The 26,059-nt window shown below is 59.1% G+C and overlaps 2 protein-coding genes and 1 non-coding gene across 3 annotated transcripts; 1 reads left to right on the top strand and 2 right to left on the bottom strand.

Annotated features, from left to right (window-relative positions):
- The first annotated feature begins 551 nt into the window (after positions 1 to 551).
- Positions 552 to 23,597, top strand: LOC104260052 (zinc finger protein 585A-like). Its single transcript, XM_059833098.1, has 6 exons — positions 552 to 983; positions 4,225 to 4,321; positions 5,808 to 6,011; positions 7,045 to 8,337; positions 18,381 to 19,220; positions 22,301 to 23,597. The coding sequence occupies exons 1-6, from the start codon at positions 552 to 554 to the stop codon at positions 23,542 to 23,544; spliced, it is 4,110 nt and encodes a 1,369-aa protein (XP_059689081.1). The 3' UTR covers positions 23,545 to 23,597.
- On the bottom strand, positions 9,985 to 10,066 carry TRNAL-AAG (transfer RNA leucine (anticodon AAG)). Its single transcript has one exon. It is a non-coding gene; the product is annotated as a tRNA-Leu (tRNA).
- On the bottom strand, positions 10,813 to 14,227 carry LOC104256207 (E3 ubiquitin-protein ligase TRIM39-like). The gene is made up of 6 exons (XM_059833099.1): positions 13,985 to 14,227; positions 13,498 to 13,593; positions 12,495 to 12,725; positions 12,054 to 12,076; positions 11,865 to 11,971; positions 10,813 to 11,540 (listed from the first exon to the last, which is right to left on the bottom strand). Exons 1-6 carry the CDS (start codon positions 14,225 to 14,227, stop codon positions 10,813 to 10,815), a joined length of 1,428 nt encoding a protein of 475 aa, XP_059689082.1.
- Positions 23,598 to 26,059: the final 2,462 nt, after the last annotated feature.

Genomic DNA, 26,059 nt, shown 5'->3' with positions numbered 1-26,059 from the left:
TGCCCTGGGCGCTGTGGCTCGGGTGCGGGTTGGGGTGTTTTTCCATGGAAAAAAAAAGGGAAATAATCCAGGTGGGATTTATTATCCCCTTTGGGGGGGGGGGAGCGGGCAGAGCCCCCCGCCCTGGGCCCTGGAATAGCCTGGGAGACTTCCCGGCGGAATTTGGGATGCATCAGAGGGTGATTTGGGGAAGAAAGGGCAGTTGGCACCTGGGGGTGGTCCGGGAGAGCCGGGAGATAAGCGGGATTCCTTCCTCCCGCGGGGAGGAGGAGGAGGAGGTTTTCCAGGGATGAGGAGACGGCGCCTGGAATTGGCCCGTTTGGAATTGGCCCGTTTGGAATTCCCCCTTTGGCCCCGGACCCCCGGAGGTGCCCCCTCCCCTCCAGACCCCCCGCAGGGGGGTCCCACCTCACCCCGTCCTGCCCCGGCCCCCCCAAACCGCTCCCCTCCGGCGGGGGGCAACCGGTCCGGCCAGTGGGCAACCGGTCCGGACCGTGGGCAACCAGTCTGGGCGGTGGGCAACTAGTCCAGATTGTGGGCAACCAGTCCGGATGACGGTGGGCAACCAGTCTGGATGGTGGGCAACCAGTCCGGACTGTGGGCAACCAGTCCAGACAGTGGGCAACCAGTCTGGACCGTGGGCAACCATTCTGGACCGTGGGCAACCAGTCCAGATGGTGGGCAACCAGTCCGGACTGTGGGCAACCAGTCTGGGCGGTGGGCAACTAGTCCAGATTGTGGGCAACCAGTCCGGACGACGGTGGGCAACCAGTCTGGATGGTGGGCAACCAGTCCGGACTGTGGGCAACCAGTCCAGACAGTGGGCAACCAGTCTGGACCGTGGGCAACCAGTCTGGACCGTGGGCAACCATTCTGGACCGTGGGCAACCAGTCCAGATGGTGGGCAACCGGTCCGGACCGTGGGCAACCAGTCTGGGCGGTGGGCAACTAGTCCAGATTGTGGGCAACCAGTCCGGACGACGGTGGGCAACCAGTCTGGATGGTGGGCAACCAGTCCGGACTGTGGGCAACCAGTCCAGACAGTGGGCAACCAGTCTGGACCGTGGGCAACCAGTCTGGACCGTGGGCAACCATTCTGGACCGTGGGCAACCAGTCCAGATGGTGGGCAACCAGTCCGGACTGTGGGCAACCAGTCCGGAGCAGCTGGCCTGGGGAGCTCCGGTGGCTGGTAAAAAGGGTAACAAGTGGGGGGTAAAGGGGGAGAAAAGGGGGAAAAAGGGGTAAAAATTGGGAAAAAAGGGGAAAAGGGGTAAAAAGGGGGAGCAAAAGGGTAAAAAGTGGGGGAAAAGGGGTAAAAAGGGGGGAAAAGGGGTAAAAAGTGGGAAAAAAGGGGGAAAAGGGTAAAAAGTGGGGGATAAGGGGGAAAAAAGAGGGAAAAGGGGGGGGGAATGGGAAAAAGGTGGAAAAGGGGGAAAAAAGGGGCAAAAAGAAGGAGCAAAAGGGTAAAAAGTGGGGGATAAAGGGGAGAAAAGGGGGGAAAGGGGGAAAAGGGGGGAAGGGGAAAAAAGGGGAAAAAAGGGTGAAAAGGGTGAAAAGTGGGGGATAAAGGGGAAAGGGGTAAAAAGTGGGGAAAAAGGGGGAAAGGGGTAAAAAGTGGGGAAAAAGGGGAAAAGGGGGAAAAGGGGGAAAAAGGGGGGAAAGGGGAAAAAGTGGAGCAAAAGTGTAAAAAGTGGGGGATAAAGGGGGAGAAAAGGGGGGAAGGGGAAAAAAGGGGGAAAAAGGGTTAAAAAGCTGGAAAAAAGGGGGAAAGGGGGTAAAAAGGTGGGAAAAAGGGGAAAAAGGGGTAAAAAGCTGGAAAAAAGGGGGGGAAAAGGGGGGAAAAAGGTGGCTAAAGGGGGGGAAAGGGGGAATGGGGAAAGGGGGCGAAGGGGGGGAGGGGCGGGGGGGCGGGGGCCGGGGGGGGCGGGGTCGGCTCCACCCCGCCCCCGGTGCAGGGGCTGCTCGGGGCCCCCCCGGAGCGCGGGGGGCTGCGGGCGCTGAGCCCGACCATGGCCGCGCCGGAGCCGGCCCAGGTGGGGCATGGGGGGGCAGTGGGGGGCGATGGGGGGTGATGGGGGCAGTGGGGGCAATGGGGGGCAATGGGGCAATGGGGGGCTGGGGGGGCAATGGGGGCAATGGGGGGCTGGGGGGGCTGGGGGGCCGTGGGGGCAGTGGGGGCAATGGGGGCAATGGGGGGCTGGGGGGGCTGGGGGGCCGTGGGGGCAGTGGGGACAATGGGGGGCTGGGGGCAGTGGGGGGTGATGGGGGGCAATGGGGGCAATGGGGGGCTGGGGGCAGTGGGGGCAATGGGGGGCAATGGGGGCAATGGGGGGCAGTGGGCGGTGATGGGGGGCAGTGGGGGCAATGGGGGGCAATGGGGGCTGTGGGGGCAAGGGGGGGCAAGGAGGGGTGATGGGGGCAATGGGGGCAGTGGGGGGCAATGGGGGCAGTGGGGGGTGATGGGGGCAGTGGGGGCAATGGGGGGCAATGGGGGGCGATGGGGGTGATGGGGGGCAGTGGGGGGTGATGGGGGGTGATGGGGAGCGATGGGGCAGTGGGGGGTGATGGAGGGTGATGGGGGGTGATGGGGGCAATGGGGGCAGTGGGGGGCAGTGGGGGGCAAGGGGGGGCGATGGGGGTGATGGGGGGCAGTGGGGGGTGATGGGGGCAGTGGGGGGTGGGGGCTCAGCCCCGCTCCTCTTCCCGGGGGTCTCCCCGCACTTGGGGGTGTTTCAACGTCCTCTCTCGGGGTGTGGGGTTCATTTCTCAGCTGCGGTTGTTTCATTCCTCACGCGGTCTTTTAAACTTTATTTCTCACCTTTGGGACCGCGTTTCTGCTTCGGATTTTGCGTTTCTCTTCACTTCGGCTTTTGGAGCTCCATCTCCCGTCTCGTCCGTCTATTTCCCACCGGGATGTCTCAGCGCTCCCTCTTCCTTCCGCTCTTCCACCTCATTTCTTACTTCGGGGGGTTTAATTTCATTTCTTCTTTTTTCCTCATTTTATTTCTTACTCGGGATTTTCAATTTTATTTCTCACTTTTTAAATCGCGTTTCTTACTTCCTTTTTTCTTATTTTATTTCTCACTTGTTTTTTATTTTATTCCTTCCTTCGTTTTTTTTAATTTTATTTCTTACTTCCTTTTTTCTAATTTTATTTCTCACTTGTTTTTATTTTATTCCTTCCTCCGTTTTTTAAAATTTTATTTCTTACTTTCTTTTTTCTAATTTTACTTCTCACCTTTTAAATTGTGCTTCTTTGCCTTTTCCTAATTTTACTTCTTACCTGTTTTTTTACCTTTATTTCTCACTTTCTTCTTTTTGATTTTATATCTCACTTTGGGTTTTTTATTTTTTTCCTTACCTGTTTTTTCCTAATTTCATTTCTTGCTTGCTTTTTTATTTTATCTTGTTTTTTTCTAATTTCATTTCCACTTTGGGTTTTTGATTTTATTTCTTACCTGTTTTTTTCTAATTTTTTTTCTCACTTGCTTTTTAATTTTATTTCTTACTTTTTTTCTAATTTCATTTCTTGCTTGCTTTTTTATCTTATTTCTTACTTGTTTTTTTCTAATTTCATTTCTTGCTTGCTTTTTTATTTTATTTCTTACTTGTTTTTTTTCTAATTTCATTTCCCACTTTGGGTTTTTGATTTTATTTCTTACCTGTTTTTTTTTCTAATTTTTTTTCTCACTTGCTTTTTATTTTATTTCTTACTTTTTTTCTAATTTCATTTCTTGCTTGCTTTTTTATCTTATTTCTTACTTGTTTTTTTCTAATTTCATTTCTCGCTTGCTTTTTTATTTTATTTCTTACTTGTTTTTTTCTAATTTAATTTCCCACTTTGTTTTTTTTATTTTATTTCTTACTTGTTTTTTTCTAATTTCATTTCTCGCTTGCTTTTTTATTTTATTTCTTACTTCGGTTTGTTAATTTTAGTTCTTGCTTGGCCTTTTATTTCTCCTTTTGTTTTTATTTCAGTTCATGGTTTTCTAAAAACTTCAGCTCTCCCCCGCTTTTTAAATTTTCCTTCGGAACGTCGTGGTTTTATTTTAGTTCTTTGGTTTTTTTTCCTTTTTCCTTCCTGCTCTGGGATCTTTTATTTTGGTCCTTCGGGTTTTTCCCTGTTTTTTCCCCCCGGATCCCCCTCCCTCCCCTGTCGCTCCCTACTCGGCTTTTGGCGTTTCGCCTCCCGAATTCTGCCCACGCGACTCCTTCCCCCTCAGGTGCCCGAAGCTCTCCAGGAGGTGACCGTCACCGCCACCGCCACCACCGCCACCACCGCGCCGCCGCCGTGGCCACTCTCCCGCCGCCCCCCAGCAGGTAGAGACCCCCACGGTCCGTGGGGCACCCGCGTGGTCTCCCCGGTGCCTTTTCGTGGGCCGTGGGGGGCGGAGGACCCATCCAGCCCCCCCGGCACCCCCATTCCCCGGGGGCCTTTCCCAGCGGATCCCGCTTCCCACCGGCACGGCTCCTTTTAAGAGAAATCCTGCTTTTTCTCCCGTTTCTCTTGATCGCGGTGTCTTGCGGCGGAGAGCCGTGGCGGGCTTCCACGCTCCGTCCCCTTCGAGAGAATTGCTTGTCCTTGCTCTTCCACCTCGATTCCGGGGATAAATCCCTGCTCCCTGCTGGAGGGATGTGGGATCTGCTGGAGGAATGTGGGATCTGCTGGTGGGATCAGCTGGAGGGACGTGGGATCAGCTGGAGGGATGTGGGATCAGCTGGAGGGATGTGGGATCAGCTGGAGGGATGTGGGATCTGCTGGTGGGTTCGGCTGGAGGGACGTGGATCAGCTGGAGGGACGTGGGATCTGCTGGAGGGATCTGCTGGAGGGACGTGGATCTGCTGGAGGGACATGGGATCTGCTGGTGGGATCTTCTGGAGGGATGTGGGATCTGCTGGTGGGATCTGCTGGAGGGACGTGGCGTGAGCTGGAGGGACATGGGATCTGCTGGTGGGATCTGCTGGAGGGACACGGGATCTGTTGGAGGGACGTGGGATCTGCTGGAGGGATGTGGGATCTGCTGGTGGGACGTCGGATGTCCTGGAGGGATCTGCTGGAGGGACATGGGATCTGCTGGAGGCACATGGGATCTCCTGGAGGGATGTCAGATCTCCTGGAGGATCTGCTGGAGGGATGTCCGGCCGCGCCCTCTCCCGACAGCTCCTGGCCACCCGAAAAGGGACCTTAATCGCACCCCACCACACGTCTCCCGATGGTTTTTTAGGGTCCCTCTTGCTCTTTTCCCATCCCGTTTCACTTTGGGACCGGGCACCGTCGGCACTTAACCCTTCAGCTCAACCTTCCCGGTTACTGCTGATTTTTCTGGACGGTGCCCACCAGGAGACCGTGCCGCCCTTGGGCACGCCGGGCTGCTCCCGCCGGGAGATAATCCGCGGCAACAATTCGGTAAAAGTGGATAAAAACCACCAGCCACGCTGTCGCGCGCAGCTGGGTCCGCCAGCGTCGTCTCCTCCCTCACCGACTCCGGCTCCAGCGCCCTTTCCGCGGCGTGGGTGTCCGATGGCCCCAAGCGGCTGATTTCCCTTAATTTGGGAGCGCGGCTCGTCCAAAAAACGGGGTTTTTTTCCTCAAAGGAAAATCGGGGTCACGCGGGCGAGATGCCTCCAAGCCGCGCAGCCGGCGTGCCTGGTTTTACTCCCGGTGTTGCTCCCGGAGACCCCCGGGATGCTCCTTCTCTTCTTGAAGCGGGATGGCTTCTATGGTCTGCGACGCCGCGTCGCCCGTGACGCGGCATCACGGAGGGTTGTCCCCCACCCAATAACCCACCGCTCTCCGCCTCAGCAGGTTTCCCCGCGTATAACCCCGAGCTCCTGGCTCGGCCGGAGCGAGGGGAGGAGGTGTGGATCCCCGACATCCCCAGCTCCGAGGAGGAGGAGGAGGAGGAGGAAGCAGCCAGACCCCTCTTGCGGCTGTGGGCGCGGAGAAGGAAAGGGTGGAGGAACGGCCGAGATGCCGGCAGCTCCTCCGGCTCCCACTCCTCCCACTCAGGTAAGGGACTCGCTTTCCACCCCGACAAGGGAGATGCCAGGCGCCGCTCCGCGCCTCCGGCAAGCGGGATCCTGCCGGAAACTGGCGTAACTGGGAATGGGGGGGTGCAGGGGCGGGAGGACCCCCTTGGGTGTCGGCAGACGGAGGTGCCGACGCACCTCCTGGCAGAAGGATGCGGCTGCTTCTGGGTCAGCGTGGCCAGGTGGGACGGAGGGAGGAAAGCAGCCACGTTTCGTGGCGGAAAGCGTCCACGTTTCGTGGATGAAATCAACCGTGTTTCTTGGGTGAAAAGTGACCACGTTTCGTGGATGAAATCCACCAGATTTGTGGAGGAAATCAACTGTGCTTCATGGATGAAAGTAACCACGTTTCTTGGGTGAAATCAACCACGTTTCGTGGATGAAATTGAAATCAACCACATTTTGTGGATGAAATCCACCAGATTTCATGCATGAAAGCAACGATGTTTCATGGATGAAGTCAACCACGTTTTGTGGATGAAGTCAACCACGTTTTGTGGATCAAGTCAACCATGTTTCATGGATGAAAGTAACCACGTTTCGTGGCTGAAAGCAGCCACGTTTCTTGGGTAAAATCAACCACATTTTGTGGATGAAATCCACCAGATTTCATGCATGAAAGCAACGATGTTTTGTGGATGAAAGTAACCGCATTTTGTGGATGAAGTCAACCACGTTTCTTGGATGAAATCAACCACATTTTGTGGATGAAAGTCACCACGTTTCGTGGATGAAACCCACCATGTTTTGTGGATGAAATCAGCCATGTTTCTTGGATGAAATCAACTCTTTTGTGGCTGAAAGCGACCGCGTTTCATGGATGAAAGTAACCGCATTTCGTGGATTGAATCCCACCCCGTTTCGTGGATGAAAGCGACCACTTTTCGTGGATGAAATCGGCCACGTTTCGTGGCGCTTCTCTCCATCCCCCCTCCAGCACCCTCCCCGACACGTTCAGGGCAGAGGGAGAGGGGGTTTCCCTTTCTCTTTTTTTCTCCTTTCTCTTTTCCCAGCGGAGGAATGGTGGACGAGCGAGACGGAGGAGGACAGTTCCCAGGAGGAAGACGGCGAGGCGCGCGGCGGGTCGGCGAGGAAGCCCAAAGGTGGCGTCTCCCTGGGCTACGAGCACCACAAGAACCACTCGGGACGGAGATCGGCTTCTTCCAGCCACAACGGGAAAAAGCCTAACGCCAAGAGCCCCTCGGGGGTGCGGCCAGGGCAGCACCGGCACGCCTGCGGCAAGTGCGGGAAGAGCTTCAGCCGGGGTTCATCCCTCAACCGGCACCAGAGGGTCCATCTCGGGGAGAAATTCACCTGCTCCAGCTGCCGGAGAAGCTTCACGTGCAGCTCCACCCTGAAGGACCATCAGAAGACCCACTGCCAGGAGAAGCCCTACAAATGCCCCAGCTGCGAGAAACGCTTCGCTTCCACCAAGACCCTCAAAAAGCATCGCAAGCTCCACCTGGAGAACGGGGCGTACCGCTGCTCCGACTGTGGGAAGAGCCTCACCTCCAACTCGGCTCTCACCATTCACCGGCGGATACACACCGGGGAGAGGCCCTACCAGTGCCCCGACTGCGGGAAAACCTTCATGGCCAACAAGTCCCTCAACAAGCATCGCAAGAGCCACACGGAAGGTGCGGTCTTCGCCTGCCCCGACTGCGGGAAGAAGCTGACTTCCAAGGCCGCCCTCGTCATCCACCGCCGAATCCACACCGGGGAGAGACCCTACGAGTGCCCCGACTGCGGGAAAAGCTTCATGGCCAAGAAATCGCTCAGCAAGCATCGCAAGACTCATATGGAGGAGGGGACCTATAAGTGCTCCGAGTGCGGGGAAACCTTCCCAAAAAACTCAGCCTTTGTAGCCCACCTCCGGACCCACAGGCGCCAGCCCCCGTTTCCGTGCTCCGACTGCGGGGAAGCCTTCTTTGAAAGCTCCTCTTTCAAGCGACACTGCAAAAAGCACTTGGTCAAGAAACCCTACCAGTGCTCCGACTGCGGGATGGGCTTCACCGTCCACTCGGCCCTCCTCCTCCACCAGAAGAGCCACATCGGACCCAGGCCCTACGTCTGCTCCGACTGCGGGAAAGCTTTTCGGGAAGGCACCACCCTCCGTAGGCACCAGCGTATCCATACGGGTGAGAAACCCTACCAGTGCTCGTACTGCGAGAAGAGCTTCCGGGCCAGCTCCACCCTCATCATCCACCAAAGGATCCACACCGGCGAGAAACCTTATAAATGCACTAAATGCACCAAGTGCTTCATGTCCAGCTCATCCCTCATGAAGCATCTGCGGACGCATCTCCGCAAGGAGCTGCTGGTGGGTCCCGATCAATGACTTCTTTCGCCCGACCCCTTCGAGGTGCCTTTGGGTGTCCACCTCAGCCACGGGCGGACGGACGGACAGACAGACGGATGGACGGTTGGATGGATGGGTGGTTGGGTACCCCCTTCCACGCCCCCATCCACCCCCAGAAATGCATTTCAGCGGAATTTTCACCCTTCCTCCAAAGACACGCAATGGCGGAGGACGCTCTCCGGACCAGGCGTGCGGCGGTGGGTCGCGGCACGGTGCCGGGGGATGGCGGTGGCTGCTCCGTCCCCAACCCTGGGGATGCCGATGCCCCGGCGGGACGGAGGGCTGTGGGGTTTGGGGACCTGGCTCGGCTTGGCTCCTGCGTGGGGGACCCGCCGGAGGAGAACATCTAGGTCCGCCTTTAGAAGCTAAAAAGCCTCTTTTTAGCTTCCCACCTTCAAAAACATTTAAATATTTTAAGAGAAGGCCCATCCTGAAACCGAGGGGTCTCCGTCCCCCCCGAGGTTTGGTCTGTTCAGATCATCTGCTTTTATGGGATACAGCGTTTTCCAAACACACGTTTCCTTCCCCGATTTCCCCCTCGTGCTCGCTGTCTCTCGTCTGTTTTTTTTATGCTGCCGCCTTCAAAATACACCACGATGAATCCGGCTGGGCTTGTTTGCGGGAACCCGCTTTAAAATGAGGCGCAATAAAGTGGAACTGGGTTTCCGGGAGTGCGGGATGGTGATTCGATTGCTCACAGTCGGGAAAGCTGGAGGAGAGAGATGGAGAGGGGGAGAACCCCGTGGCTCCTCTGCCCCACATCTCCGGCTGGTCCTGGCGCTCTCCTGAGCGGGTACGATGCTCCCAGCTGGCAAAAAGCCGAGCTGCCATCGGAGGTTGAGCGCGCACATGGGGTACGTGGGGACGTGCCGGGGGACATGGTCCTGGGGACCACCTGCGCCCCAAACAGGAGCTGGAGAAGCCGTTGGAGCTGGGGCCGGAGAGCCGGAGCCCCCGATCGTGGAGCTGGAGGGGACATGCCGGCAGGTGGGGTGGCCTCGGGGTGCTCCTGCACCCGGGGAGGGCTGAGATGGGTCCGAATTCCTGTGGATCCCAGCTCCACGGGCACGATGGAGCTGTGGGATGGCGGGGACAGGCTCTGGGATTTGCTCCAGCCCCGCTGTTGGGGGGGCTTTGCCCCACAGCGCTCCCCATGTGGGACCCCACGTGCTTCCCTTCTCCAGGACGTGCTTCCCTTCTCCAGGACGTGCTTCCCTTCTCCAGGATGTCAGGAGCGCCGTGTGCAGGTATGTCCCATCCTGGGCATCCTCACCATGGGGTGGGATGCGGGTGGGCTCCCGGAGAGGTCCGAGAGGGACCCCCGGGTGGGGAGAGGCAGGGCGGTGGGCACCGCGCTGCGGGGAAAGGTTTGGGGAAGGCAGGAGCTGCTGCGCGGGGTGAAAATACCCCACCTGAGTCCAGCGTCTCCGCTGGATCCCGCACGCCCACGCTCATCTGGTCCTGGGGAAGCCCAAAAGTGGGCAGGGAGCGCTCCTCCAGATGTGGTCTCCCCCCGCCCCGTTCCCCGCAAGGCTCCAGATGTGGCACCAGGGCCACGCTCCAGCTGTGCTCCCCGCCGAGCCCAAAAGGGACCTGGCAGCGGTGGGATTCGAACCCACGCCCCCGAAGAGACTGGAGCCTTAATCCAGCGCCTTAGACCGCTCGGCCACGCTACCCTGCTGGAAGGAAAATGGGCTGGTTTTGTCAGGGAAGAAGGAAAAAAATTGGGGAATTCTGCAAAATTCCCAATGGGGCTTTTTAAAGGGGGGCGGGAGGGGGGTCTCAGCCCCAGGGTGACGCGACCCCGGGGGGAAAAATTGGGTTTGTTACGCAGAGCAGTTCGGAAAAGAATTTGGGAATTCTGCAAAATTCGTAACGGGGTGTTTCGAAGGGGGTCGGGAAGGGGGTCTCAGCCCTGTCCTGCCGCCCCGGGGGTCGTGCGCGGCTCCTCGTCCCTGTGGGAGCCAAAGGACGGAGCTCTGGGTGGGTGACGCCAAGGAGGGAGCTTGGGGACGGTTCCCAGAACCGCCTGGTTTTGGTCTCTTCCCCAATTTTTCTGCTCAGCTTCGCTCCCCCGACTTACGCAAAAACCCCGGCAGCCTTTTTTTTTTTTTTTTTAAAGCAATAAAAAAGACCTGGAATTTCCAAGACAGGATGGTGGATGTTTAGGGAGACTTGTCCCAAACACCTGTGGGTTGTTTTTTTTCTAAATACCAGTGAATTAAAATCACATCGACACCCCCAGGAACAAAAAAAAGGAGTTTCATAAGGGGGGGAAAAAAACCCCATTATTTTCTGCCGTGGCTTGGTTGTCATCCTATTTTAGGGACATGCAACTGCTCTGACCCCAAAACCTCCCCAGCGTGGGGACCCGAGGCGAGTCCCCCAGGATTTGGAGGTGGGGCCGGGCAGCCAGCTGCCCTTATCCCTGCTCGGCGGCCGGGCGGACCACGAGGGGCTCGGTGTTGCTCCCTCCCTGGGACAAGCCGGGGCTGAAGAAGGGTCGCAGGACACCGGCGAAGACCCCGCTGTAGGTGTAGAGGTGGGTCTGGTCGGTGGCGTTGTAGAAGGTCACTTCCCCGCCTTTGTAATCCAGGTAGATCCCCACTCTCCTGGGCTTTGCTCGGACGGAAAGGGTGATGGGGTGGGTGAGCAGGACCTTGTACTGGTTGCTGTTCCTCAACCACATCCTCCAGAAGCCCGCCAGTGGGGAGAGAGGACCTTTCCCCTTCCTCTTCACAGCCTCCCTGCACACCCCGATATCCCACTCGGTCTTGTCTCCCACCTCCACCTCCCAGTAGCACCTTCCGGACGCGATCCTTGGAGATCCCAGCACGAAGACGTACGGGTCAAACCTCTCGGGGTGGTCCGGCAGGTCCTGCCGTGCACCCCCGTGACTCACGCTCCTGCCGTCCTCGGACAGGAGGAGGCTGGGGTGCGCAGAGGTGGGGTCCAAGGTCACGTCCACTGGAAGGAAGAGCAGAAGAAGGTCAGAACTAGGGTGGGACGGTGCTATCTGCTGCCCAGCGCCTACTTCCAGGACCGCAAGGTGTGGAGACCCAGACGATCGCACTCCGCTTTGGGAGCTGCTGGCCTTCGCTACGCCCTGAGAAGGTGCCTCCAAGCCTGGTTTTTCTGAGGTCTTCTGAGCTGAGATGTTTAATTGAGCGCCAACGTCGTAATCAGTCATCAGTCTGAGCAGGGTGCTCCCCGATGAGAGACGTCTCCTCCTGCGGACACTCTTGGGTGGTTGAGCTTTCACCCAACCTCCCTATTGACAGAGACTCTAACTGGGTCCCCCTCCTCTACGTGGGACACCTGCTCATGAAACCCACCTCTGAAACCTCCGGGTGGGACAACAGCCGGCTGAGGGATGGAGAAGGTGCCAGCGCACCTCCTTCCAAAAGCGATGGGTGCTGAACCCCCCCGGCGCTGCAGACGGATGGGCTCCGTATTACACCCGCACTCGCTCACCTTTAAATCGGTTTAGAAACTGAAAAATGCCGCCGGTGGGAACATCATACGCGCCCCGCAGCTCGGTGGGAAGAGCTGCCGGTTTCAGCGCCCGGATAGTTTCGCTCCTGGGAAGAATGACAGGGAAGCGGTGACTCACCTGCTGCTTCCAAACCCTCCTGCAGGGAACCCTGGGGGAAGATACGGTACCTGTTCAGCAAGCTTTCCATGTCCTGGAAAGGAACAAAAATCAGGCAAAAAAGAGGGATTTACACTCTGCGTTTTCCTTAGGAGAATATTCCGATTATTTACAGGCTATAACCTTGCCTTCAGCCTATCCTGAACTACAAGCATCCCATTTTCCAACTTTTCCTCTGCAGGAAAATAGGAAAAACATGGTTATGGAAACCCAAAAAGCCGCAGCTTTGCTCTTTGAGGGTCCGTCCTCTTCCTCCACCAGCCACGCTGCCGGACAGTCATTGCATAAATGACTAAGGGCCTTTTGGGCTTGGGTCTTGCTAAAAATGAGGGGAATTTGGTGTCGGCAGTCGCTGCAAAAAGCAGGTCCTGGGAGCTGTAGGAGCGGCACGTGTGAAGGTAGCGGTAACCCCTCCCCAAAGCTGGTGTGGTCAATCCAAGGAGGGTTCTCACCTTCAGCAGCCCCAAAGCTGGCTGCTGGCACCTCTTGTTGATCTCATCGATGAGGTCATCCAGTGCCTGGCTCTGCTTGGTCATCTGGGCGACGTTGCTGCGTAGCTTGGTGGCCGTGTCCTTCGTCTCCCGCTTCAGCCTCCGCTGGAGCTCCTCCTCCTCCTCGTCCAAGAAGCTGTGCAGCTTCTCAAACTCCTTGTTGATCTTCTCGCTCTCTCTGGAAGTTTTATTCTTTGCAAGGGGAAGGAAAGAAAGGGGAAAAAGGTGGGAAATGGTGGTGGAAACTCATTGGGAGCTCAGGGAGGTGGTTACTCATGGCACGTTGCAAAGAAAGACGCCGAAGAGACACAGCGTGGATTGGGGACAACTGCTCCTGGGCTTTGTCCTCGCATCTCTGCAGAGCTTCTCTCCTGCTAACCTACAGATGGGCAGCTGCTGTGCGGAGCTTCCCATAAACACCCCAGAGAAACATGGGTCAGAGGAGGACACGGGGGTCGGAGCGGTGGGATGAGCTTTTTGGAATCATGGTTGGGGATGGTGGCAGAGCCGGAGCAGTCCCCATCGCGGCTCAGAGTCATCACAGCCGCTGTCCATGCCCGGATGGCAGCACCACGGCTGCTCCCGCTGGTGTGTATCCGAGCCGTAATCAAGTCCGTTCAAGGACCAAATTATGCCCTGGTTGCCCTTGGACTGGGATTCAAGTTCTCGTGGTCACGGTGAGCCACCTCCCGCTGGGTGTTACAGCTGGGGGGGAGGAAGGGCACCTTCCCACCGTGTGTAACGAGGTGTTACCGTATCGTATTGCTAACGGCAAACAGAGGGGCTGTGAAGTCCGGAGGCTTTGCGAGGACCCAGCCCTTTGTGCTGCCGCAGCAGCATGTCAGCATCTCCTCCTGCCACAGCCGACCCGCGCCCGAGCAAGCGCCTGAAACCGCGGCATGTGCCAGACCCCTCCGAAATCCTGTGGGACAAAGCGAAACTGCTCGGAAAGGGCGATACTTGCCTTCCACTCAGCCAGCTTCTCTTCCTCCTGGGATTTCAAGCGCCACGCTTCCGCCTTCTGCTGCTGCAGGAGTTTTACAGCTGCCTCCAGCTTCGTCTGCGGCGGGGGAAGCAAACGTGGTGAGGGAAGGACGAGACCGTATCCGCGAGGACGTGGCGAGAGTTACAAACGCAAGAGAAACCTTGTGCGTGTCAGCTGGGCACACCCCCAGCTTTGCAGACACCGAAGGGGGCTTTGCCTGGAGAAACCAGTGCCTGAAAGTGTTGATGGACCACCTTACATCACCCACCGCGTCATTACCTCGCCGTAATGCCGTCACCTGGCCGCTTAGGCGTGCAAACCCATCTCCCTTGAAGCAGTGGTGGTGAATTTGCTGAGCCCAACCGCCACCGCAGCCTCCCCACTCATCCCCGCGAGCATCCACGGCTGCGAGACCTCGGCAAGGTCTGGTCCTCCTGGGTGCTGGTGCGGGCAGCACCCTCCGTACCTTGTACTCCGCGGCAGCCTCCTCAAGGGGAACGGTAGCGTGGGCACGGTGAGCCTGCGACTCGGCGCAGTGCCGGCAGACGGGGCTTTGGTCCTCCACGCAGAACCTCTCCAGGGCTTCCTGGTGCTCTTGGCAAAGCTGCTTGAGGGGTTCTGCCGGCCGTTCCCAGCCTTGTCTCCATCCATCTGCCCCTTGTCCTTGCCGTCCTTCCCTGCCGGAGGGAGCAGGCAGCACCGAGGGCATCGTCCAGCTGCGCCCACGCAGAGCCAGCTGCTGCAAGAGCCACAGATGTGATGCTTGCACCCCGTGAAGGTCAGCAGGGTCTTGAAAGGCTCCTGGCAAAAGGAGCAGAAAGTCATCTTCCGGCGTTGCTGAGCTGCCATCGCTCCTCCTGGCAGCTCCCTTTCATCTTCCAGGTCGATGTCCGGGGAAGGGCAGGATGGGCCAAAGTCCGGCAGGGACGTCGCCCGCTTGGGAAGTGAAACTTTGCTGTTATCGGAGCTCTGGAGGCTTTTCCTGCCCTCAGCTCCGTGGGGACATCCCCACCAGCAGCGCAGCTGCAACCCTGCCCGGGTCCAGGTGGGTGGGAGCACATCTGGAGCAGCAGAAGGGTGAGCGCACATCTGGAGGAGCACCTGATACATCCAGAGCACAGTGTAGTACTACAGCGTGGCCCTGGTGCCACATCTGGAGCCTTGCGGGGAACGGGGCGGGGGGAGACCACATCTGGAGGAGCGCTCCCTGCCCATTTTTGGGCTTCCCCAGGACCAGATGAGCGTGGGCGTGCGGGATCCAGCGGAGACGCTGGACTCAGGTGGGGTATTTTCACCCCGCGCAGCAGCTCCTGCCTTCCCCAAACCTTTCCCCGCAGCGCGGTGCCCACCGCCCTGCCTCTCCCCACCCGGGGGTCCCTCTCGGACCTCTCCGGGAGCCCACCCGCATCCCACCCCATGGTGAGAATGCCCAGGATGGGACGTACCAGCTCACGGCGCTCCTGACATCCTGGAGAAGGGAAGCACGTCCTGGAGAAGGGAAGCACGTGGGGTCTCACATGGGGAGCGCTGTGGGGCAGAGCCCCTCCAACAGTGGGGCTGGAGCAAATCCCAGAGCCTGTCCCCGCCATCCCACAGCTCCATCGTGCCCGTGGAGCTGGGATCCACAGGAATTCGGACCCATCGCAGCCCTCCCCGGGTGCAGGAGCACCCCGAGGCCACCCCACCTGCCGGCACGTCCCCTCCAGCTCCACGATCGGGGGCTCCGGCTCTCCGGCCCCAGCTCCAACGGCTTCTCCAGCTCCTGTTTGGGGCGCAGGTGGCTCCCCAGGACCATGTCCCCCGGCACGTCCCCACGTACCCCATGTGCGTGCCCAACCTCTGACGGCAGCTCGGCTTTTTACCAGCTGGGAGCATCGTACCCGCTCAGGAGAGCGCCAGGACCAGCCGGAGATGGGGATTTGGAACAGGCTCCCCTTCCCCCAGGGGCTGCCCGGGGATGACGCGCGGCCTCGCAGACGCCCTTTCTTGGCTGGCCTGGGCTGTGTGGACGCCTTCCGGGCGCCGAGCGGCGGCTTTGGGCTCTCCTTGCTCCGGCCCGCAGCGCGTCCTGCCCAGGCGCGGCAGGGCTGGGGTCAATAAAGGTTTGCAGGCGACCCTGGAGTCTGGCCGCAGCGGTTCTGGGCGGCTTCTTGTCCTTGTTCCTTGCCGCCGGTCAGGGGCTCTTGCAGCGGAGCCGTAGCAGCGCTTCGGGCCGGGGAGCCCCACGCTTTGCCGGCACCCCGTGTCCTGGGCCGCCCCGGCTCTCGCAGCATCCTTCTGCGCCGCACAACCCTCTTCTTCTGGGCCGTGCACCCCTCTCCTGCGCCACGTAACCCTCTTACGAGCAGTGCAACGCTCTCCTCCCATCTGCGCAACCCTCTTCTGCATCACGCAATGCTCTCCTGCACAGCACATCCGTCTTCTTCCGTGCCGCGCAACCCTCTCCCGCACCGCGCAACCCTCTTCTCCTGCGCCGCGCAACCCTCTTCTCCCGCGCCGCGCAACCCTCTCCTGCGCCGCCCGGACTTTGACGGAGGGAATTCCCTTTCCGGCGGGCGCTGGGGGAAGGCGGCTGCGGCTCTGCGCTTAGTTTAGGGGTCTGGCTCCGGGCACGAAAGCGCCTTTCTGAGGTGTCGAGGGTCGTGTGGACGTGGCACTGTGGGACGCGGTTTCGTGGGCAGGGTGGTGTTGGCTGGTGGTTGGACTCGATGGTCTGAGTGGCCTTTCCCCACCGCCGTGATTCTGCGGCTCTGCGCTTTTTGCCGGAGCGGCTGTGGGTGCAGAGGGGAGGAAACTTCCGCGCCCAGAAGGGATTTCCCGGCCCGGGGCCGTTTCACGCCGCCGTTTCCCATCTCCGGTCCCGCTGCTGCTGCGCGGGGCTTTGGCACGGAACGGGGGGCTGCGGGGCGGGATGCTGCTGGCCCGGGCGTGCCGGGTGTCAGGGCTACCCGGGGCCGGTTTTTAATAGCAAGACCCATTCTCAGGGTCCCGGGGTGCGGGTAGGGTGCTGGTGGCGTGAAAGGGGTTCGAAGCACCGTGGGGGGCTCTGGGTCCCCCCCGGAGAGGCAAGCTCACCATTCTGCAAGAGCTAAGGGCTTTTCCCAGTGCGGGGACCACGTCAGCTGGCTCAGCGCTCTCTGCTCCGCACCCCGCTGCATCGCCCTGCGCTTCCGCCCCGCTGCACGGCACTGCCCTGCAAACCTCTGCTCCAGGTCCCACGGGCAGCCCCTGACCGGGTGCTGCGGGGGAGAGGGTGCAGGTGCTGAGTGGGATGTGCACCCCGGAGGTTGGGGGGGTGGTGGGAAATGAGCCGGTTATTAAAGCTGCGGGCGCGCAGCGATGGGTGCAAGGGAGCCGTGCAGCGCTCAGAGGGAAGGGCCGGCGTCCGACCCCCCCTTGGAGCCCCGCTGAGTCGTTGGAGCCTGAGCAAAAGGGGTGCAGGGATGCTTTTGGTCCAGCCTACGCTTGCCGGCACGCTCCCGGGAGAGAAGTGAAAGAAATGGGCTCATTTCCAGCCGGATTGGGGCAGGCAAGGCCATGCTGCGGGCTGGGGCTGCAGCCAGCTGCCATCGTACCTCGGTCCAAGCCTCAAGACGTTTGGGACAGGGAATCCTCATCGCTTCCAGAAACCCCAGGGTCACGGGGAACGCCGTGCGGTTTATTTGTGAACAAAAGCCCGGAGCCCTGGCGCGGGCCTCTCTCTTCGCACCCGCGCCGCAGCGAGGCGGCAGAAGAGCCTTTACCCTCCTTCCACCCCCACCCCCCCCCCAAATATTTTTCCTTTTGCAGGGGTGCATCTTGCCCGCCCTCATCCCCTCTCCCATCTGCGGCCAAGGGACGGAGAGCAGCCGGGGATGAAGGGCGCTGGTAAATAAGCACAGGCATCTCCCCAACAGCCTCAGCACAGCCGGAACTCTGCCCCCCCCGCCTCCCCCCTGGCTTTTTCCTGTGCCTCGGCACAGCAAGCCGGCCAGCAACGCCGAGCGGCCGCGTCTGCTGCGGGCTGAGCATCCCCGGGGCCCGCATCCCCCAGCCCCGCGGCGTCGCTCGCCCCAAGGAGAGGATAAAGAGTCGCTCAGGGGCTACGGGATTTTTGGGTGGGGGGAGACCCCATCGCAGTCGAGAGGGTGGTGGAGAATAATCCCCCCCGCCCAGGAAAGAGTGGGTGTCCCACCCGCGATTTGGCCGTAGCGCTCCTGGAAAGGGAGCGCTGACGGTGGCGTCCACCCCCCTCCCCCAAAACAGGGTTTTCCAGCCCCAAACCAGCCTCTGGATGGAAGAAGGGGGGGAGACGGCGGCACCTGGTCCCACGGGGAGAGAGGACATGGGCGGCCCCGGGCGCAGCCGTGCAGGTGAGAAATCGGAGTGTGGGAGAGGAGCCGCCAGGCATCGCCTTCCTTTCACCCCGCCAACGGGCGAGGATCGTACCGGGGGGGTGGTCCTTTGGAAGTCATCCCTCCGCGGTCATCCTCCCTCCCACGACGCCTCGCCAGTCCCTGGAAACAGCGGCCGCCGTGTCGGGTACCGTCCCATCCCGGGGCAAAACGTAACTCCGTCTCCATCTAACCCTGCAGGAGACGGGATGCAGAGGGAGGGTGAAGGATGCTGCGTGGAGCAGGGGTGTCCTGATGGAGCCGAAGCGGGTGAAACAGTGGTAAAATCCGAAGGGAATAACGGCGGGAGAGCTTGTGAGAGCGACCGGGGGATGGAGGGATGCCCGGGTACGGAGCAGATGGATGAATTCACCCATGGCAAGGGAGATCGGCAGCTCTTTGCAGAAGAAAGTCTCTACGAATGTTCCCATTGCAAGAAACGCTTCCAGGACAGGTCAGAGCTCATTTGCCATCAGAGGTTGCACAGAGGAGGAAAGACCTTCAAATGCCAGGAGTGCGGAAAGGAGTTTGGGAAGAGCTCGGACCTTAGCTCCCATCAGAAAAGCCACATGGCGGAAAAGCCCTACCAGTGCTCGACGTGCGAGAAGTTCTTCAAGGACAGGTCCACCCTCATCAGGCACGAGAGAGTGCACACGGGAGAGAAGCCCTACAAGTGTCTGGAGTGCGGAAAGAGGTTCACCCGCAGCTCGGACATCATCGTCCATCAGCGGATTCACACGGGGGAGAAACCCTTCGAGTGCTCCGAGTGCGGGAAGAGGTTCAGCCAACGGTCCAACCTCTTCACCCATCAGATTGTACACACGGGGGAGAAACCCTTCACCTGCCACGAGTGTGGGAAAACCTTCGCCCGGAGATCGGAGCTCACCATCCATCAGCGAACGCACACCGAGGAGAAGCCCTACCAGTGCTCCCAGTGCGAAAAATCCTTCCGGGGAAGGTACGGACTCTTCAGGCACGAGCGGTTGCACACGGGGGAGAAACCCTACGAGTGCTCCGAGTGCGGGAAGAGCTTTGGACAGAGCGGGGACCTTATCACCCACCAGCGCTTCCACACGGGCGAGAAGCCCTACCACTGCTCCGAGTGCGGGAAGTTCTTCTGCAATAAATCCAGCCTTGTTAAACACCAGAAATGGCATTCAGGGGAGAAGCCCTACAAGTGCCATGACTGCGGGAAGAGCTTTGGGCAGAGCTCGGACCTCATCGCCCACCAGCGGACCCACACCGGGGAGAAGCCCTATCCCTGCGCCGAGTGCGGGAAGAGGTTCACCAGGAAATCCAGCCTCATCGTCCATCAGCGGGGACACAGAGGACGGAGAACTGGAGAATGCTCAAAATGTGGGAAGAGCTCGGAGGATGACTCTGTCGCCGGTGCTGCCGGAGTCGGCTCATCCCCGTGCTCCGAGTGTGCAAAGCCCCTTGAGGAGACATCGAGCCTCCTTGACCGGCAGAGATGACGCACAGAAGAAACAACTCCCAAGTGCCTGGAAGAGGAGAAATGGCTTGGCTTGGCTTGGCTTGGCTTGGCTTGGCTTGCCTTGCCTTGCCTTGGCTTGGCTTGGCTTGCCTTGCCTTGGCTTGGCTTGCCTTGGCTTGGCTTGGCTCGGCTTGCCTTGGCTTGGCTTGCCTTGGCTTGGTTTAGCTCGGCTTGCCTTGCCTTGCCTTGCCTTGCCTTGGCTTGCCTTGCCTTGGCTTGGCTTGGCTTGGCTTGGCTCGGCTTGCCTTGCCTTGGCTTGGCTTGGCTCGGCTTGGTTTAGCTCGGCTTGCCTTGCCTTGCCTTGCCTTGCCTTGCCTTGCCTTGCCTTGCCTTGCCTTGGCTTGCCTTGGCTTGTCTTGGCTTGTCTTGGCTTGCCTTGGCACAGCACGGCACGGCACCAAGATCAGGCAAGACGAGAAGAAAGGAGAGCAGCGTGGGCCATCTGCCCGGGTGAGATCAAACCTTTTTTTTTTGGCGTGTATCGGAGACCACACGGGGGAAGAACGGAGTTAAACGCTACAGCGTGGGTTCGCCAGTGACGGAGAAAGGCCGATTCCTCCTAATTCCTCACGTTACGGCGTAGATCGCGTAATAGGCTTCGTTTTGCTCCTCTGGCAGCGGCATCCGAACCTCTGCTCCCTGGCGAAAGCCCGCCTGTCACCCTCTTGTTTTCAACATCTTGCTGTTCTGGGTCTTACAGTTGGCTGAGACGAGGTCCCCGCTCCTGTCCCAGCGTCCGCCGCACGTCCAGCCTCGACGCGTTGAACCTTGACTTTAAAACTCCTGGGTTGGTTGTTCCTAAGGAGATATTTTTTATTTTCCTATCAGGTATTTGCGCCTATGATAAAAATATAAGGAAATTTTATATCGCTAGAGGAATATTAGAGCGTTTTCCCTCCGGAAGGCGTCGGTGTTTTTAACGCTGGCGAAAAACAAAGGTCTCTGCTGTTGGGGAGCGGAGCGAGCGTCTGCTCCACCCGCTCCGAGGGGAAACGGTGAGATTTCAGTGAAAGGATCACGCCGTGAAAGCATCGGTGTCCCCAGAGGAAACCCTCAGGGGCAATTTCTACCAAGCGGTCAATAAATAACCCGGTTCTTTCCTTGGCCGGCGTGCGCTGGGTCATGGCTGCTGCTGGCGGGAGGACGGTGGTCCGTGCTCGTGCCGTGGGTGGGGTACGCACCCCACCACGGGAAACACCAGTGGGAGCTCCGTGCTGGGGCCGTTGGGATTTACTGGGAGGACGCGGCAGTGGCGGGGAGAAGGCGGGAGGGCAGCCCATGGGGCGGGGGAACATCTGGGGTCGGGACAGAGCCCGGCGCTCCTCCGGCAGAACCAGGCCGGTGACCCCGCGGTGGGCTTGGAGGATTTTGGGGGGGGGGATCCGAGCGATGCGGTGACGTCGTAGCGGTGTCCCCACCCGGTCACAGCCAGAGGATGGGGGGAGCCCCCCCACCCGTAGATGCTCCGTGATGGCAGGAGGGTCACCCAGGAGGGGACCCGCTGAGGTCACACGCAGTCGTGGGTGGGGGGGCCACCAACCCCTCTAAAAACCACCCCCGGAGACCCCGGGGGGGCCATGCTGGGAGGGGGACCCAGGGGTCTGGGGGGGGGGACCCAGGCGTCTGGGGGGGGCACCCAAGTGTCCGGGGGGGCACCCAAGTGTCTGAGGGGGGACCCAGCCGTCGGGGGGGGGACCCAGGCGCCCGGGGGGGGGGACACACAGGCATCCCGGGGGGGGGACCCAAGTGTCCGGGGGGGGACCCAGGCGCCCGGGGGAGCGGCGGACAGGAAGGGGCGGTCGCCGGTGCGGGCGGGGCGGAGCCGGAGCTGTCGGGGCACCGCTCGGTGCGGGGCGGCCGCAGGTAGCGGGGAGGGGGGGGGCGCGGGGGGGCTCGGCCTAGAGCTGGGAAAGTTCCCCTTGCAAAAAAAATTAACCCCTTTCCAGGGTGGTTTTGGGGTTTTTTAGTGTTTTGGTGTTTTTTTTTTTTTTGGGGGGGGGGGATGGATTCTTATGGGGGTTTTGCAGCTGGAGAGAAGGCAAAGGGGGGGGACATCACTTTTTGCAACAGTGGGGGGGTTGCAGAGGTGATGGACCCCCCCCCACTTCACCCAGGGCAAATTACACCACGGGGAAAAATAAATAATGACGGTGGGGGCGGGGAGACCCCCCCGATTATTGGGGTGCGGGGGGGGGGCTGTCGCCATCCTTGGAGATGGTCAACCGGCGCTGAGCGAAGCGACGGCGTCGGCTCTGCCTTGAGTTATTCCGGGGTTTCCTGCCGCTGTGGCAGATCCACGGCTTAATCGTCCGCGGTGCCATTTCTCCGGTGGGTGCGGAGAGTTAAAACGCGGCGGCATCTCAGGCGTGAGAAGGATTTATCGCGTATTTTGTCTTTTCCTCTCCCCTCAGACAAGCAGTTTTTTCCCTCCCAAGGGCGACAGCGACACTGCTCGCTTCCGTCGGCCGCTCCGGAGCCAGACCGAGCCGAGGGGATGGAGCGATGGGAAGGAGCAGGTGAAGGCGAGCCTCAACCGAGGGAGCAGCCGGAGACCCCGGGAGACCCTCGCAGAGGTGCGAGCTGCACCCCGGGCTCCCATCTTTGTCCTCCGTCTTTTCCCCTTTTTGCCGTGCCGCGTTTCCGCTCAGAAGTGATGTTATGACTTCTAACCCCGCAGGACACGGGATGGAGAGCGGGAATGAGAAGAGTCCCCGGCAGGAACGCCCCGAAACGAACAGCCCGTCATCCGTAAACTCAGAAGGAAGTTTCTCTGGGAGTTTTCGGCAGAGAAAAGCGGGCGCAAAGGCCCACGGGCTGCAAGGACGCCCAGGGAAGGACGCGAGCACCTTCGCGCACCATGAAGGAAACCGCAAAATCCTGGAGGAACCCACCGCCCCGTGCAGAGCCCTCGCCCGAGAAAAGAAATATATCTGCACCGAGTGCGGGAAAAGCTTCAGGCAGAGCGCGAACCTCATCATGCACCGAAGGACGCACACCGGGGAAAAGCCTTACAAGTGCTGCGGGTGCGAGAAGTTCTTCAGCGACAGGTCGAACCTTGCCAAGCACCAGCGGCTGCACGCCGAGAAAAAGACGTTGAGGTGCTGGAAGTGCGGGAAAAGCTTCGGGAACAACCCGGATTTCCTCGAGCACCAGCGAACGCACGCGGGGGACAGAGCGTTTAGATGCTGCCAGTGCGGGAAGAGGTTCGGGCAGAGGGAGAAGCTCGCTCTGCACCAGGAATTGCACGCGAGGGAAAAAGTCTACAAGTGCCCCAGGTGCGAGAAACGGTTCAAAGACCGGTCGACCCTCGTCAGGCACGAGACGCTGCACACGGGGGAGAAGCCCTACAAGTGTCACGAGTGCGAGAAGAGGTTCACCCGCAAATCGGACCTTACGGTCCATCAGAGAATCCACACCGGGGAGAAACCCTTTGCTTGCTCCGAGTGCGGGAAGAGCTTCAACCATCGGTCGAACCTTTTTACCCACCAGAGGCGGCACACGGGTGAGAAGCCCTTCCCGTGCCAAGAGTGCGGGAAGAACTTTGGCCACAGGGCAGATCTGGTTGTCCACCAAAGGACCCACACCGGCGAAAAGCCCTACCGCTGCTCCGAGTGCGGGAAACGCTTCAAGGGTCGCTCCACGCTCGTGCGGCACGAGCGGTTGCACACGGGGGAGAGACCCTACCAGTGTCCCGAGTGCGGGAAGAGCTTCGGGCTGAGCGGGGACCTCGTTGCCCACCAGCGCTTCCATACGGGGGAAAAACCCTACAAGTGCCCCGAGTGCGGGAAGGTCTTCAGCAACAGCTCCAGCCTCGTGCGGCATCAACGGCAGCACGCGGGCGAGAAGCCCTACAAGTGCCACGAGTGTGGGAAGAGCTTCGGGCAGAGCACGGACCTCATCGCGCATCGGCGAACCCACACCGGGGAGAAGCCCTACCCCTGCGCCGAGTGCGGGAAGAGGTTCGGTAGGAAATCCAACCTTATGGTGCACCAGCGAGTGCATGGAGCGGATGGACTCAGCAAACGCCGGCAGCGTGGGAAAAGCATCCCGGAGAACTCGGCTCTTTCGATCCATCACGACGTCTTGACGGAGGACAACGCTGCCCCGTGCTCAGCCCCACTGAGCATCAGCGGTGACGCAGAGGAGAAAAAACATTGAATTCCTGGGGAAAAAAAAGAGACGGGATGGAGAAAAAGTTCAGACCTTCCTAGATCTAGAAGGAAAAGCACGGAAGAAACAGCCGCTGGCGTTTGGGAGGTGCAGGATCTTTGTGTTCCACGTCGGAGTCAGCAAGGACGGGGCGGGGGAAATGCCTGTATATATGTTTTAGAGTAAAACATGACCCTATTTACTAAATAACGTGTATTATTGCAAGCCCAGGGAATGGGCTTGGCATTCGCCACGTGGCTCCCGTGCATCCCTCTTCTCATGGTCCTTTCCATCACGGAAACGTGGTCCCCAGGCACCTCCTTTACCTTCTTTCCCTGTCCCTGGATCAGCTCTGAGCTGAGCCTCCACCCTCGTCACCATCAGCCAGCGACCGTCCCATCTTCATCTCACCGTGGTCCTCGGGGAAGTGGGGTGGCCTCAGCGCGACACCGTTGGTGTGGCACTGCCGACGCTCCTGCTGTTGCGGTATCTCCGTGTCTACACCTGTAAGGGCTGTGGTTGGACCGCCAAGTCCTCCTGTTTTGGGCTAGGTGACCCTCGCTAGATGGGATGGTGCCGTCACCTTGTCAGCTGGTGCCCGGGAGATGGGGAGATCCCCGCGGGGAAGGCGCCTGGGCTTGCCAGAGACCCCTTTAAGGTCTAGGGTGGCCACGGTGGCAAATAGAAGTAGCCACAAACTGGAATTTGGTCAAGAAGCAGCAGTGATATTCTCACTTCTCTATCCAAATCCTAGATAAACCTTCTCTGGACCATCTACCCGTTCAGAAACTCTGTGTGACATGACCCTCACCACCACGACCGCCGGTTCACGGCCAGGACGTTATTAGTGCACCTCCAACCCAACCACGCAGGGAACAGCGTGGGAGGAACCAACCAACCGTCTTTAATAGAAAAAGCAGCACTCTGGTACCACGGTTTTGGCTCAGATACTCCTCGGTTTCGGCTGTCAATGAGATACTGACTGCCCCGATGGACCACCTGCGGTCTAAACACGTCAGAGATTAGCGCTGATTTCAGGTCAGAAAGTTACAGGGCAGCTACATCGAAGTAAGAGGTGGAAACAACCACCCCAGCGAGCAGAGGTGACGCCGTTTCCATGGGGTTCCCGCGGATCTTGGCCGTGGCGGCCGCCACGGGCGGCTGTAAGTCTTTGGAGGAAAGGGGGAGATAAGGAGATAGAAGGGAATGGGAGGTAGGTTCCACCACGCGGAGAGGAGAAGAGGGAAGAGGAAGATGAAGCCAAAGAGCCAAGCTCTTGGTGAAATACTTGGAGCATCCCAACGGCTGTGGACCTTCTCTCGCCCTGGAGGCCTGGCAAGGGACTCGCAGGTCGTCTTCATCCCTGTGAGCCTGTGTCCAGCACGGCAAAGCCAAGCAGATGCCGGATCTTCTGGAAACTGGCCAAAGAGACCCGTTTCCCCAGTTGTGGTCAGGAGTTTCCCGTGCCAAGGCTTGTTTTGGCCCCACTGACCAAATCCGAGCAGCTTCCAAGCTCAACCCCAGCTCAGGAACAAGAAAAACCCACCCACCCAACTCTGCAAAACCCTGTTGGGAAAGCACGACTTCCCCAAAATTTGCTTTCCTCCAGGACGCAGAGCTGGAAGGGACGCGAACCAGCCCCGGGCTGGTTCCCGGACACTGCAATCACGGTTTCGCCAAGATCTCCCCGTTTTCTCTTAGGTTATAAACAGGCAGTTCCCGTCCCCGGGTCACCAACGTCTTTACGAAGCTCTTTGCGGTTTTCCCCTCTTCGCTTTTTAACAGCGGTAACTTCTCCCTGCCACGCAGGAGCAAATACAAAATTAATATATGGCTATTTAGCTAGCAGAAAAATACAAGGAAAACGTGATATTCCTTAGGAACAGAGCGCCTTTTTTTATTGAGGTTGCATACATACGCGGGGAGGGAAGGATGAGCGGGGAAGACTGATTTCTACGGCGTCTTTGGGGTGCTGATGGGTACCCAGCCTGGAAAACGTCAAAGGATTTAAGGAAAGGCTTTAAAGACAGACGACGGGATGGCGGACAGCCTGAAACAGCAGACGGTTTGACTGGGGAGCGATGGGAGCGAGTGGATCGCGGACCAACGCGTCAAGCCCTTTGAGCAAACTCAATAAGAAGAGGAAATAATTAGCAAAAAGTGTATTATTTACTGACCAGTCTACTTTAGATCATTTGCTTGGGGTTTTTATAGGGTTTTTTTTTTTTTCCACTTTTGCAGTCTTTTAAATGGAAGAATTTTACCTAGGAGAAGCACTGATTTTTTTTTTTTTTTCCCCTCTTTCACATACGACGTCTCAACTCTTCCCAAAACTCCTTCCCCGCTCCGGGCGCTTGCAAAGCCGCCTCTCCCCGGCGTTACCTCTGGTGTTCGAGGGGGTTTGACCCCTCCTCGAAACCCTCTGCACACTGGGGGCAGCGGAGAGAGTCCTTCCCCACCGTCACGCCAAAACGTGAGTTGGGCTGGAAGCTTCTCCCGCACCTCTGGCACTTGCAAAGCCCTC

Source organism: Gavia stellata, chromosome 39, assembly GCF_030936135.1.
Source record: "Gavia stellata isolate bGavSte3 chromosome 39, bGavSte3.hap2, whole genome shotgun sequence".
Lineage (NCBI taxonomy): Eukaryota > Metazoa > Chordata > Aves > Gaviiformes > Gaviidae > Gavia > Gavia stellata.
The sequence above is the reverse complement of the archived record's forward strand: the minus strand, read 5'-3'. Positions and strand labels throughout refer to the sequence as shown.

What these genes read in the sequence shown, in the direction of transcription:
- LOC104260052 (XM_059833098.1), top strand. Translation starts at nt 552, where the DNA reads ATGACGGTGGGCAACCAGTCTGGATGGTGGGCAACCAGTCCGGACTGT. An exon ending in CTCCCACTCCTCCCACTCAG is followed by an intron (nt 6,012 to 7,044) that starts GTAAGGGACTCG and finishes CTCTTTTCCCAG; the next exon opens with CGGAGGAATGGTGGACGAGC. An exon ending in CCATCAGCGGGGACACAGAG is followed by an intron (nt 19,221 to 22,300) that starts GACGGAGAACTG and finishes GAGCCCTCGCCC; the next exon opens with GAGAAAAGAAATATATCTGC.
- LOC104256207 (XM_059833099.1), bottom strand. Translation starts at nt 14,227, where the DNA reads ATGCCCTCGGTGCTGCCTGCTCCCTCCGGCAGGGAAGGACGGCAAGGA. An exon ending in AGGCTGCCGCGGAGTACAAG is followed by an intron (nt 13,594 to 13,984) that starts GTACGGAGGGTG and finishes CCCCCGCCGCAG; the next exon opens with ACGAAGCTGGAGGCAGCTGT. An exon ending in CAGCTTTGGGGCTGCTGAAG is followed by an intron (nt 12,077 to 12,494) that starts GTGAGAACCCTC and finishes GTTCCTTTCCAG; the next exon opens with GACATGGAAAGCTTGCTGAA.